General features: G+C 35.0%; 1 protein-coding gene across 8 annotated transcripts in view; it reads left to right on the top strand.

Moving 5' to 3' along the window:
- The window catches only part of GPHN (gephyrin), a 787,688-nt gene that overhangs the window by 421,301 nt on the left and 350,872 nt on the right, over positions 1 to 15,515 (top strand). For all 8 annotated transcript variants that reach the window (XM_044664832.1, XM_044664830.1, XM_044664831.1 and 5 more), the window contains one exon: positions 11,897 to 11,991. In XM_044664832.1, the coding sequence (XP_044520767.1) occupies positions 11,897 to 11,991 (95 nt within the window). The remainder of the gene's footprint in view (positions 1 to 11,896; positions 11,992 to 15,515) is intronic.

Below are 15,515 nucleotides of genomic sequence, written 5' to 3'. Positions count from 1 at the left end.
TATATATATATATATATATATATATATAATCACTCAAACTCATTTCCATTTTATTCATTTTTGTAAAAGAATAATCCTTTATAATCAAAACCCCAAATCACATACCCACATAAACAAGTGATAAATCATATGTTTTTTTCTGGATTTCTACTACCACAATTCTTTCCCTACGCATGATTCTTAATTTCCCAATTCCATTTGCATTAGTTGTTTTCCTACTGGGGATAATCTCCCTCTTTACCTCCAACTTTTGTCCCCACCATTTTCTTCAAGACATTCAGCTCAAATCTAAACCTATAGAAGCTACACTTTCTGTAGACAGCTTTTTCCAATCCATCCTTCCTTCAGAGATTACCTATAATTTAACATTGTATATATTATATGGTTACATATTTATTTTTACATTGTCTCACCCTTTAGAATATGAAACATTGAGAGCAATAGCTATGTCTTAGATGTATTTCTGTCCCTAATCCAAAGCAAAATGTCTGATACATATTGAGCACTTAATAAATGCTTCTTGGGCAGCTAGATAGCTCAATGGATAGAAAGCCAGGCCTGCAATTTTTCTGGTTTCAATTTAGGCCTCAGATATTTCCTAGCTGTGTGACTCTGCGCAAGTCACTGAACCTTACTGCTCTTTTGCCTTAGAACCAAAACTTAATTAATTTTTATTCTAAGGGTTTTTTTAATAACATTTAAATTTTTTTTAATAAATAAATGTTTGTTGACTGACCAACAGAAGCATTCTATGTCAAGACAGGACATGAACTTAGGTCATCCAATTCCAGCTTCTATCTACTATAAACATTGACTGTCATAATATTAAGATAAATAAAAATCCATTATATCAATTTTGAAGGTAGCTGCCTTAAATTTGCTTGCAATCCTCAGTTAACACTTGATAACATTAATGAAAATGTGGGAGAACATTGGACTCTAGTCAACACAGCCAACATACTCACCAGTCAAGAATACTAGCTGACCAAAAGCCTCTCATTTTTGTCCCAAATTGGATTATTTTTCAACTTCATGGTTTCACAGACCTCAGGAACTAATTTTTTGTAGCTTTCTATAAATATAAACTATGTATTGAATTTCAAGAGGTAGAATAAAATAACATTTTCTTTTATGTAGTTGAAGATAGCCAGTGACAGAACAGGGCACTTTATGGGAGTACCATATATCCTTCCATACAGCATTAAAAAATGCAGATAAATAATCCATACGTTAAAAATTGGCCAAAAAAAAAAGCACCTATAGAAGGGTGGGAATACAGCTTTCCTGGAAATTCCTGGAATCTGCCAACAAGCTTTTATGGAGCACTTTTATTGCATACATTGTACTGGTTACTCTGACACTGCCCTTGCCCTCCAAAAGCTTATGTTTTATTGGAGTAAAGAGTAGGTAGATGCATGCTATTCACATATAAATCAATTCAGGATATATTCAGAGGAACCAGGAAGGTCCTCTTGAAGGAGGTTGTGTTTGATATGAGGCTAGAAGGAGCAAGGATTTCCAAAAGGCCAAAATGCAGAGGAAGCACATGCTAAGCATGGAAGCAGCCTGTTTGGGTTGGGAAACAGAATATTCTATGTAAGAAACAGCAAGTAGGTTGAAGCACAGAATAATAGGGAACTGGTAGGGGAATAATATGTAATTAGTCAGGAAAGTTAGGCTGAATCCAGATTGCGAAGGGCTTTAAATGCCAAACAGAGGAGAGATTTATATCTTTTTATAGTGGTTATAGGAAGTCATTAAAGCTTCTTCAGCAGGAGGAGAGAAGCATGATTAGAATTATACTTTAGGAATATCAATATAGCTGCTGTAGAGGATGGATTAGAGGGGTAAATAGACTAACTGGGGAGACCAATTAAGAGGGTGTTTCAGTAGTCCAAAAGATGGCTGTAGTAAAAAAGAGTAGAAAAAAGAATATGAATTCAAGAGATGTTGAGGAAGTAAAAAAAGCAACTGGTTGGATAATGGAGGAGAGGGAAATAAATTCTGAGTTTATAGACATGGTTAACTGGAAGATGTGGCATATGTTTCATAGACTTTTGGAGGCTAATTGGGGGGGGGCAAGTTTAGGGAAGGAAATAACATTTAGTTTATCACACATCAAATTAAGTGACATGCCTACACAAATAAATTGCCTATTTCCTCTATTAGGCAGGTATTGATGCAGGACAAGAGAAAGATAAGAGCTGAATATGGGAATTTAGTAGTTATTGCCACAGAGAAGAGAGCTGAATATAAGGGAACTTATAAAAATTACTGAGAAAACACAGAGAAGAGGGACCAGAATAGAATCTTGGGATACATTTACTCTCAGAGCAGGCCCAGAGATAATGATCTTACAAAAGAGAATAGAGTCACTCAGACTTATAGGAAGAATACTGTGACAAAACAGTGTCATGAACACTGAAGGAAAAGAGTATCCAACAAAGAGCAAAAGTTTTTGGCCAGAATGACAAAAAAAAATAGTAAATGCTGAAGATAATTCATAACACAAGATAGTTAAGAAGAGTCTGTTTGATTTAACAGTAAGGATTTTATTTTAAATCAGTTGTAGAAAGTGCTACTAATATAAATAGTGATTAACAATAAGCATTCCTGCTAAGAAGAGAGGAGATTCTTTAATTTTCAGTTTTCTTGGGAAAGTCCTGGGTTTTTTGCTGCCAGATTGAGATGATAATGAAATTAAAATTTAGAAAAAAATGAAATATGATAATGATATGCAATATAATTATGGAAATGCCCATAGTGCTAAAATCACACATACATTTAAATGCCATTCTCAAAAAAATGTTATACTAGTAACAAAAGAAGATTTGAAACCTCTATTAACTCATAGAAAAGACATATATTATGATAAAACCACATCTTCATGGAGAAAAAATTCTTTTTTTAAATTCTCCATTGAGCTTTGACTGATTTTTTTTCTATAATGCTAGGGATTGTCTCTAAAATATTAGGCATTACTTTTTTTTAAATCTGATGTAAAATAAGTAAGGTGAGTCCATCTCCTTTTTTCAACTGGCAGAGGTCAGATGAATTTACATAATACTAAGATAGTATGGCATAGTAGATAAGAAGCTGGCCTCAGAATCAAGATAATAAGTTCAAGATCTATCTCTGACACATCCTGCTTATACAGCCCTAGTACTATACACAACTCTCTGACAATATAAGTTCCAGAAAAGGTATGAACCAGCATTGATAGTTTCCTCACCAGGGAATAATCTAAAGCAGTGAAATATCTTTCTTCCTATTTTCCCTCAGCTTTTCTCCTTACTTGCACTATTGTCTATTTTAGAGAAAGATCTAGAAGATGAAAAAAGAGACTTAGGAAAAATATTTCCCCCCTTCTAAATAGATGTTAGAGGAGTTAAGAACTCTAAGTAATTTGTTATTCCTGTTTTGTCCATTTCTCTAATCAGTTAAGAATTACACATACCTATCCAATTAGTTGTAAAGTCCTATTATTTCTAGCTTTGTAATCTCTCATATGGAAACAGTAGATAAAATGGCAGACAGAATCAGGAAGACTCACCTTCCTGAATTCAAACCTGGCTTCAGACACTTCCTGGCTATGTCACCCTGGGCAAGTCTCTTAATCATATTTTTCTGTGTTTCCTCACCTGTAAAACAAACTGCAGAAGGAAATGGCAAACCACTCCAGGATCTTTGCCAAGAAAACCCCAAATAGAATCACAAAATCTTCCTGCCTGAGACTTCTCCTTTTCCAATCCCGTATTCCATTCAGCTGCCAAAGTGAAAAGTGCAGGTTCAACCATATCACCCCTTCCCAATTCAATAACAATAGCTAGTATTACAAATACTATTTTATATTATGAAAAATCCTGGTAGATCACCCAGGATCACCTAGCAAGAAAATATCTGAAGCTAAATTTGGACACGGGTGTTCCTGACTCCACACTTCAAGGTAACAATAACTCCCTATTACCTTCAGGATCAAATATATAGTCCTCCATTTTGTTTTTACAGCTCTTTATAACCTGACTTCTGCCTGCCTTTCCAGGCTTCTAATACTTTACTCCCTTCAATATGCTCTGCAATCCAGTAACACTGACTTCCTTTCTTTGCTGTTCCTCACATATAATACTCCATCTTCCAACTCCTGGCATATTCATATTTTGTCACTCATTCCTGAAAGGCTCTCCTCGTCTCTGCCTCCTAGTTTCCCTGGCTTCTTTCATGTGTCTGCTAAAATCCTACCCTCTGCAAGAAGTCTTTCCCAATCTTCCTTAATCATAGTGCCTTCCCTCTGAGACCAGTTCCAATGTATCCAGTATCTAATTTACTTATACATACTTGTTTTCATGTTATCTCCTCCTTTAAACTCAGGGCTCCTTGAGAGCAGGGACTTCTGCTGCTGTTGTTAATTATGTTTTAAGTTTTTCTTTGTATCCTCGGTGCTTCACACAGTGCCTGCCACCTAACAAAGTAGATACTTAATAAATGTTAATGGACTGATTTTTATCTTGACAATATGAAATCACTACCACAGAACATTTATTTGTTTGGTGCACTTTTCTGTCTTATTTTAAAACTGCCCCCTCAAATATAGTCTCTGGAGGTTAATTGAGTAGTAGATGGCAATGTGAGAAATGTTAGTTAACAGGAGGTTCCTTTTTGGTTAAATCTCCCTGACCAGAAATAAGTGTGGAGCAGACAATTTCCACTTTCCTGTAAGCAGAAATAGGACTATAATAATAAAAAACAAAACGTAGCTCCTTCCCACCCCAACTATATTTGGCAATTTATACTAAGATACACAGAACTTAATCAAGATTGGTACTCTTTGGGATTTTATTATTGCATATTGTCTACATATCTAGTAATCACATTGTCTATTAGCAATGATTATTTTCAAGGTCACTTTTTTCTGTGAAATTAAAAAGTGAATATGATTTTCAGTGAAAGCTTTCATACACTATAGAATCATTGTTTATGATATTCTTTTGCAACTTCATCTGTCTTTGAAGGCTCTTTAGAACTTTAACTAATGATGTCTTCAAAGTATTAGTGCTCAAGGGCAGAGAAAAAGGGACCATAATGCATAACATTTTCCTTCTGTCAGAGGTGATTCATAGCTACACAAGCACATAGAGGTGAAAAGGAAAGTATTTTTAAAGAGAATATATAACCACAATATAACCTCTTCATCTTAGACTCCACTAATTCAGAGTAAGGGATAATTTAGGCAAGAACTAAGGTTTGCCTTTTCCTTATCTATTAAAATGGCAGAATATCAGATTTTTCGAAGGACCTTAGAATTCATCTAGTACACATATATCATTTCTGAGTTAAAGAAACTGAAGTTCACCATGGTGACTCAGTGTTACCCTAAGTGAATCCTTTGTCATCTGATATTAACTTCACCAGAGCCATTTCCCTTCACTACTTCTCTGCCCCTAGCCACCCATACTTTAATTCTATTCTCTGTTCCCTATCTTAGGTCTTCTTTTTCTTACCTTTTGATTTCCTTTTTTTTTTCAAGCTTGTTTCTGACTTTCTTCACTATACTGTCAGGGTCAAAAATTAGTTAGATTTGGAGGAGATGGCAAGGAAGAGGTTACCCAGAAAAGAAAGTGGAAATTCTTCATACATTTCCATTAAATAAATTAGTGCCTAATGCTAAATAGAGAGATTAGTTTTTCTGAACTATATCAGCAAAGTAGTGATGACATATTGTTATACTAAGTGATATCTATGTTAAAAAATGTCAAATTTGCCTAAAACCACCAATTTTTCATGGAGTTTCCAGAATTAACTGGTCTTTATAAAGTAGGATTGGATGAGAATGAAGAATTCAGTGTACAATCCCAAGAGCTGGTTGATTCCTAGAGGTTTAATTTGGGAGATTCTTACAGAATAGCAGTATGGACTAATGGAGTAATATGGAGTAAATGGAGTAATAGCAATTAAAAATGAACCCCTGACTTTTCAGAACACAATCTATTATATTTCATATCTTATAAAACATGCTTTCATAGAACCTGAGTGGTGTGATCCTCAAATCCAGTCTTCGCTTTCTTATTTTTCTGCTAAGATAGTATCGGGAACAGGAAACATTTAGATACCTTATTATTTGAAGATGTTATATAAAATAAGTGATGAAAAAACTAAAATGTAAACTTTTTAATATTTAAACTGTTTTCTAAATCATTACTAAATATGAATTGAAAACTCCTTTCCACAAATATTATTGTTCTTATGGAGGACCATGAGGAGGAAGTATGGACTGGTGATTTCACCTACACAGAGAGATCCATTGTAAATCAACAAGTTATACATAAGTTATAGTCTTAGAGAGTTCATTGGTGTGGGCGTGGAAGGAGCTGAGAGTTTAAGTGATTTGCCCACTTAGAAGGATATTATCAGTTCCCAGATTCAAATACCTGTCTCTCTGCAGTCAGTGAATAAATCTAGTATGTCAAAAGTAAGACTAACTTTCCTGACTCCCCGTTAAGTGCCTTACCTACTAGATTATACTAACTTTTTGTTTCCCTGATTCTAGCTTTTCCATAGGCTCAGATTCTTCAAAACTAGAGCAATTAGTTATATTGCCTCTTGCCTATTGCAATCTAGTCATAAAATCTACTCCTGCTTTTCCCTCAATAATAACAAACATAAGCTTACCTACTCTTATATAGGTAACTTTAATATTATTTATTTAAAAATAAAATACCCAGAATCCCTCCTGACCACTATTTCTTCCCTATTTTTCCTTACATTCCCCCAAACTCTCATTTACCTTTCTTGTTTTTCACATTGGTTATCTTGCTCTTGATCTAATCATATTCCTTAAGAACCCTAGTTTAAGCATGCTATCTCACCTGAAGTTCTGTAGTTATTACAATATCATTAACTTTACCACTCAATTCATTAAACATTCATTAAATTCCTACTACCTATCAAGCACCTATGCTAACCACAAAAAGACAGAAACAGGTAAGAGAGTCCCTACCTCTCAACCTTATGGGAGAGACACTGCAAAAATATTTACAAAGCAAGCATTATATAGGATGAATAGGAAATATTTAACAAAAATAAGGCACTGGAATTAAAAGGGATTGGAGAACTGTTACTATAGCTGGTGGGATTTTAATTGGACATAAAGGAAACTAGAGAGGTTAGTAGTCAAAAGTGGAGGAGGGAGAATATGTTATTTACCATATTTGGGGGTCCATCAAGATATTATATGATGAAACGTTTACTTCTTTCTACATATTGTTAAAGGGTTTTTCTTAATCTCTCCCTCTGTCTCTTTAAGAGGCAGGAGAGCAGGATTTCTAAGTAGAGCAGAACTGAAAGGGGTCTGTGTGCCAGAGCTGAAGAATCCGTTACCAAGATGACAAGGGAAGAGATAAGGAAGGAACAGATTTGGCAGTTAGGTCTTTTGCCTCTAGATCCCATGAGCACAGGAGGTCAAAGGCTACTGGCAGTTAAGTACTGTCAGTTGGGTCTAAAAACAGATTGAAGGAGTTTATGAGTGGTGAATGTCTGTTTATTTAGTAAGATAGGTAGTTAGTAAATCAGTTTTAGATAGTTTAGGTTAGATAGGCCTGGTCTTGCCAGGCAAGAAGAACCTGTCCTCAGAAGACAGAAGTAGGGTTTTAGAAATTTTAGATAGTATTAGGAATTTAGGTATAGTCATAGGGTATTAGAATAATAATCTCCCTTTCCTCTTTTTCTATTTTCTATCTGTACTTCTTCTCAAATTAAACTAAGTGTTTTATTCAACTGCTCTTCTTACTTTTATCAGACTCCTACTGTTTAACCCTTACAATATCTTTTTTGCCTTCTACTTTTACTGTTGTCACAGTCTTCCAATTTTCCAGGTGTTTATTTACTTTTTATTAAGATAAATATTTCATTGATTCTAAAATATAATTTTTCATCATTGATTCATAGCCTAGGAGTAGGAAAATGTTCCCTTGAAGCTCAGATTCTAGCATACAAAAATCTGAGAGATGGTATTTTTTAAGGGGAAAAAAAATCATGTTAGGTTCCAGGGAACCCAAGTACAGATTCAACTTCTTCTGACTAGTTGTGAGGCCTTGGGAAATCATTTTTCAATTATGTGTTCCTTACAATAGGTACCTGTTGAGAATCTGAATACTGCCTTCATGGCTTCTATGAATTTAGGATATGGCTCATTGTAGTATTTTCACCTCTTCAATTAACATGACCCAAATTAGATATTATACCAAGTTTAAAATTCTTTAAAGATATTAGTACAGTTCAATTAAGTAAACAAACAAAAAAAAGGAATCACCTTGTGATGTTGCATTTGATTCAAGGATAGGCTAGCTAATAAATTAACACAAATATCCATGAGCCTACTTTCTGTGGAAAAAAAAATTTTTTAAAGAATAAAGGAATTCTCTTGACAACTGATTCCCTGCGTATGTTTCTTATACCTTTCTATATATGTTGAGTCATTTTTTTCAGACATGTCTGACTCTTGGTGACCCCGTTTGGGTTTTTCTTGATAGAGATAATGGAGTGGTTTGCCAATTTCTCCTCCAGCTCTTTACATTTGAGGGAACTGAGGCATAAGAGATTAAGTGACTTTGTCCAAGGTCATATAGCTAGTTAAATATCTGAGGCCAGATTGGAAATTAGAAAGTAAATCTTCCTGACTCCAGGACCTGGTACTTTTATCTACTATATCACTTAAGTGCTTCATATATCTTCTACATATCCCTTCCATTTAAAACTGTCCTCTTTCCCAAAAGATATTAGATTCTGGAGGTCATAATTTTCTGGTCCATTTTATTTTGAAAATTTTGATATTGCTTAATGTTGCATTAGCTTGTATTATACTAGAATTTGAAAGGCTGGTAGTCAAATAATAATGAGTTTAAATATAATTCATAATAACATATTGCTTTTATTATAGCAGACCAATAAAAGTATGTGTTTGTACAAGTATTATTATCTATCATTATAGGGAAGGAGACTGAGGTTCAAAAGGGTTTGAGTGAATCATCTATGATCATAGAAAATGTCAGAGATGACGCATGAACTCCTGCCCTGTCTGTATAGTGGTAGTAGTAGATAGCAAGATGCACTAGAAAGAGTTCTAAATTTGAAGTCAAAGGACCTAATTTTAAATCCTACCTGTACTGTTACTGTCTTTTTCACCTTTGGCAAGTCACTAAACCACTCTTGCCCTCAGTTGTAAACTCAAGGAGTTCAACTAGATGGGCTTGAGTTCTCTTTCAGCTATATATCTATTATTTTAGGATCTGATTCCACAGCATTCTTCCACATCTGATGAAAATCTTCTGAATTAACCAACTGCCAAATATAGGATCCTAGATTTAGAGCTGTAAGGAATATTAATATCCATCTAGTTTAACTCCTAACCTGATCCTAAGTGGGTGACAGCCTCAATTTTAATCTTATTTGGAATGAGCTTCTCCATGCCCACCATGGAAATATCAATCTCTTGTTGTCTTCTACCATAATTTCTCCTTTTCCTTCCCTGCTTTTCCTTTTCCCATTAGAATGTAAGCTACTTAACAAAAAGAAATTATTTCCTTTATTGTATTTACATACCCAGTGCCATGCACATAGAAGGCACTTAATAAATGCTTGCTAATTAACTGATTATCTAGTAAAATTCTGTTTTGCAGGTTCATTTCCCTCATTTTTTCTCCTCTTATTTTGGACAGGGCTAAAGGGAATTAAATAAAGCAGACAACACTGAAACTATCCTAAATTGACAAGATTTGTCATCTCTACCTTCCCATCTCTCCTGTGTATCTTTTTTCATCTCATAAATCCACCACCCTTATTCAAACCCTCATCCCCTCTCACTAAGACATTTGCATTAGTCTCTTATTTGGTTCCCTATTTCAAGTCTCTCCACACCTTAATCCATTCTCCATATAGCTAAAAAAATGGGATTTTGAAATATCCTTGTGTTCTGGCCTCTTTCTACATTTCTAGCATTCTCACATTTGACTTTCCTCCTTGCATTCAACATTTCAGTTCCTACCAACAAATTTCCATCTCCTATTTTCATGTTTCTTTGTATTGAGTGTCCCCCATGTCTGTAACATACTAGCTCTTCATTTCTCACTCTTGACACCCCTACCTTCTTTCAAGATGCAGCTCAAATGTGTCCTCTTACAAGTCTTCCTGGTTCCCTCCAGCTAATTGAGCTTTCTTCTCTAAGGTTCTTTTCCTTCTATGTTGTAGTTATATATGTACCTTTTTATTTACATGCTGTCTCCTCCATTAGAATGTAATCTCATTGGAAACAGTTTTTGCCTTTCCTTGTCTCCCCTGGATTTAACACGTTAGGATAGTAATTGGCACATGGCAAGCATTTAACAAATAGCTTTCTATTGATTAATTATAATTCTTATAGAAGGAACTTCTACAACATCCCTTAGTAACTCATCCCATTTTATCTGATCTCTTCAAATAGTTTTTTTCTTATTCTTCACATTTATAATATAGTTAAGCCAGTTACCTTTTCTGTTTCAGTGCATATGAAGATAATATCTTCATTCTTACTTATTTTTTAAACTAGATTATTGATGTATATATTCTGAATCACTGAATCAACCAATAAACATTTATTCAACATGTAGCATGCATCTGATACCATGTTAGAGAATATGGGGAAAGGTGGATTTTAGAGTTTTTCTTCTATTCCAACACAGGAAATGGGCTACTGTGATGGGCAAACTTTTTAAAGAGGGAGCCAAAGGAAAGGAAATGCTCATCTGTCCGTCTGTTTCTAAGGCAACTCTTTCAAAGTTTCATTGTATTGTATCCTACTCATTGTATTCATCAGATTAGAAATAATGTCACACACCGGAATAGAACATTTCAGGGGGCTGCATCTGGCCTGCAGGCCATAGTTTGCCCATCACTGGTCTAGATAAATGGTGCCAAACTTAGTTAGAAATTAATTCCTACAGGCCTCCCATGGCTTAGAAAAACAGAAATTAACATTATATTGTATTCTTTTTTTCCTTTATTTTATTGAAACATTTCTCAATTACATCTTAATCTAGTTTAGGCTACACTGGGGAGTTAAAGGCTCTAGTTTGATACTTTGGTCTAAATTACTTCTTCAGATCCTTTTGAGCCCTATCATTAAGTAATGAAGGGATCTCAAAAAAAAACCCTGGGTGGTTCTGTGCTTGGTATGCTTAATTATTTCACCCATGATAAGCAGCTATGGAATAGTGGATAAAGAGCCAGGAAGACCTGAATTCATATTTCAGCTCTAACATATACACTTATCTTGTGACCTTACACAAAGCAAATGAATGCTTCAGTCAATTCTTAAAGACTACAAATTGCAGAAAAGGTGCCAGTCTACATTGGTAAAGAGTCCCTACCCTTTCAGGAAAGCAACCTAAGAACCTCAGATATCTGATCTTCTGAAAATCTAAATAATTGTAAATATGCTTATGTTTATTTTGTTCCCTTCCTAATGCTGATTTTTTAATTTAATTTTTTTAGAAAATCTTTGATATGTTCATATCGATAACATTATTCTAAGTTATTTGGAGAATTTTTAGGTTAATTTTGTTTTGTTTTTTGTTTTTTAGTTAGATTTAGGGAAAGAGGTGAAAATCTTTACTATTTTCTTATTTTAAAGTGATGAAACCTGACAGGAAAGTAGTTTCTGTGCTAGTTGTCTTTATCACTATACTTTTAAATATCTGCTATAGACAATTGCGCATTGTTAGGCAATTGGTACTTTTTTCAAAAAAGATAAAAGTTTTAGAGAAAAGGGAATAGTTTTTAAATTTCAAGTTAGTTTCATTCCCTCCCCACTCACCTACCCCTTCTTTAGTTAATTTCACTCAGTGTGCTGTTTAATCTTTAATTACAGGCTACAAAAGAAGTAATAGAACGGGAAGCTCCAGGGATGGCCCTTGCAATGCTGATGGGATCACTTAATGTTACACCTCTGGGCATGCTATCTAGGTAAGAAAGTAACCAAAATGTTGCAAAGATTATTATTTCCATCTATTAAGGGGTGACAGAAGCCTACTTCATAGTACTTAGGCAACAGGCAGGTACTGTATCCAGCTCTGTGCAGGTGAGTTGGGTGATTAGTGTCTCCTTTCAGATATGCTCTGTAGCCAAACATTTTGCTTTCCTTAGCACAAAAATAATGCCAGACATATTGCCCATGGCTCCATTTTTTTTTATTGTGATAGCTGCACTCAAGCTGGGCTATTAGGGATAAAAGGGCTACTTGTTGCTCCTAGAGTGTTCCAGTTCAGTTCTCTAGAACACAGATTTCAAAGACCTGAGTCATTAGTACCCCAGTTAGAGATAAAGGTATATTTTATATACCCCAGATGGAGATAAAGATAATTGGCTGTAGCTATTCTTTTATGCCAAACAGTAGTAGAGAGAGAGCTAAAAGTTAAGTTACAGGTTTAAGAACTATTCTGTACATGTACTGGCTGTGTAATCCTGGGGAAAATCGCTTATCCTTATAATGTCCTAGGCAACTCTGAAACGATGTTACTGAAAAGGTGCAATTCTACAATGTTAGAGGGAATTTCCTCATCTATGAGTTTCCTGTACCAATGAAATAACAAGCCCAGTATCCTGTTATGTTGAAGTGGAGTACTTCATAATGCGAGTCTGGACACTCAGAAGTTCAAATTAATGGGACCAATATTTATTTATTAATCACTTGATTAAGAAATGTACCTACTGGTCAGGGCCAACTTTCCTAGTGAAAGCTGCGTCAGACTAAAGCAGTTTTTATAGGGTGCAAGATACAAAGCAAACAGTGTCCATTAATGAGACATTACCTTGATGATCAGGAACAAAATAATTGAAGTAAGCAAGCCTTATCATCTAGAAGCCAGATGCATCATGAGCATGGTATAGGACATACCATTGTATATCTTATTCTATACTGGCTTCCTTATTATTAAGGGTGTCACTTTCTCATGGACACTAACCATATGTTGTTTTAGTTCTGAGCTGACTGACCATCACAGGAAAGCTCGTGTCTGATTTTCACTTTCTCCAGGGAGAAGCAGGTTTTCTGATCAATGACTTAGTTTACCTCACTTAAATGTTATACTCTCTTCCAGTTGCAACAGTGATAGATCTTACTCCCCACCACAACCACTACCCTGTACTACCCCATCACAGTCCCATTACACTGGCCTTCTGGCTATGCAATGATCAAGACACTCCCTCACATCAACTCCACACATTCTCTTAAGTTGTCCCTGTGCCTGCAGTGCTCTTCCTCCTAATCTTTGCCTGCTGCCTTCCCTGGTTTTCTTTAAAACTCAACTAAAGCCTCGCCTACAAAGCCTTTCCCAACTTCTCCTAATTCTAGTGACTTCCTTTTGTTAATTATTTCCTATTTATGTTATATATCTTACTTGTACATACTTTTTTGCTTATTGTTTCCCCAATTAGATTGAGAGCACCTTGAGGACAGACACATTTTGTCTCCTGCACAATGCCTGACATATAATAGGGGCTTAATAAATATTTACTGATGTAGTGATCAATATTTTCCATTCTAAAAGCTCACACATATCTCTTCAATAATTCTTCCTGGTTTGGTTGGGTTTTTTTTGTTTTTTTAAGGGAGAGAACAAGAAATCAAAGTCATAGTTACTAATCTGTAGTTAGAAATTCTACCTTTTTTCCCTGCTTTTGAAATTTAGAACATATCCTTTTGTTCAGTTCTATATTCATATTAATCTCTTTAGTCAGTGCAAGAGTGAGACTGCTGCACTTAAAATCATAGAATCTGAGTTTTCATCCTATCTCTGATATTCTATAACTATATGTTAAATGAGAAAGCCATTTAATTTCTTTGTTTCTCAGTTGTAAAATGCTGGTAATAATACTTACATGATCTACCTGGCAGGGTTGTTGTGAAGTAAACTTTTTATAAAACTTAAAGTTCTATGGGGCAGCTGGATAGCTCAGTGGATTGAGAGCCAGGCTTAGAGACAGGAGGTCCTAGGTTCAAATCTGACCTCAGACACTTCCCAGATGTGTGACCCCAGGCAAGTTTTAACCCCCATTGCCTAGCCCTTACCACTTTTCTACCTTGGAACCAATACACATTATTGATTCCAAGATGGATGGTAAGGATTTTTTAAAAATAAAATAAAACTTAAAGTTCTACAAAAATGTAAGTTGACATTATTTAAGTAATTCTTCTCTCCTTGTTGGAAGTGTTTGCTTTTCTCATCAAAATTTTATTCTTGAGAGCATCCCATCCAACTTGAGATACATTCCTTAGTAATTTTAGGTCTTCAGATTATGCCCATCTTCTCTTTAAACTCTTTGACATCTTTATTACTCAAAATTCTGAGTGCATTATCACACTATGCTAGGTTTTCCTCAGGATATCTATGCTTATCTATCAAGGTCAGTTCTTTGCAAAATTTTCACACTTTCTCTTTCAGAAAACCACTTTCTTATTGTTAGTTAGATTCAGATCCAAATTAATAATTCACATAATCGCGTTGTCCACCTTTACAAGTAAGTAGTTTATCAGCTTCAAAGAGAAGGGCATTCAAACAGATGGCCAAATGATTGTCCCTCACCACTTCTAAATCATACTTCTATTTATAATCTGTTTCTCAATTTCTTCATCCATTTTTATTACACAGAAGAACAATACATCATCCCAACCTTAAGAAGTTTACCATCTAAGTGGTGAAACAAGACTTTCAAAAAGAATCTGGCTGATCACCTTGTCAATACAGTTTCTGGCATTGGATAAAAGGAGGTCCAAAGTGCCTTCCAACTCTAAAATCCTTTAATAAGTTATTCTTTCTACATATATGTAGCTATATAATATGTATATATAAGCACAAACATGCATGCCTGCATGAATGGTAGTAAGTTCTTTGTAATTCATTCGAACAATGAAACCATGGGTCTACTTATATTTATAGGTAGATAGATACATTTCTTTATCTATTTATTTGTCAATTAGACTCTCTGGCAATGCAGATAGGAGAGTTTATTATCTTAGGGAGTTGCCTGAGGCACTGCAAGTTTAGGTTATTTACCCAGAATGACCATAAGTACAACAGTGGTAGGATTTGAATCCAGATCTTCCTAACTGAGGGCATCTGTATATTTTCTCTCTCTCTCTCTCACACACACATGCACACATGCATGTATGTACATGTATATGTATACATTGTTGCTGTTATTGAGTCATTTCACTCTTGACTGTGACCACTCTTTGGGGTTTTATTAGTAAAGGTACTAGAGTGGTTTTTTCATTTCCTTCTCCAGCTCATTTTACAGATGAGAAAACTGAGGCAAATAGGGTTAAGTGACTTGCCAAGGGTTACACAGCTAGTAAGTTTCTGAGGCCGTTCTTCCTGATTCCAGGCCCCACACTATTTACTGTACTACCTACTTGCCACCTACATATATATGTATATGTACATATACATATACATAAATATATGTAATTAGCATAATATAATGGATAA

Source organism: Gracilinanus agilis, chromosome 2, assembly GCF_016433145.1.
Source record: "Gracilinanus agilis isolate LMUSP501 chromosome 2, AgileGrace, whole genome shotgun sequence".
In the NCBI taxonomy this organism is placed as follows: Eukaryota; Metazoa; Chordata; class Mammalia; order Didelphimorphia; family Didelphidae; genus Gracilinanus; species Gracilinanus agilis.
Note: the sequence above shows the minus strand (reverse complement) of the source record. Positions and strands in the feature narration are given on the sequence as shown.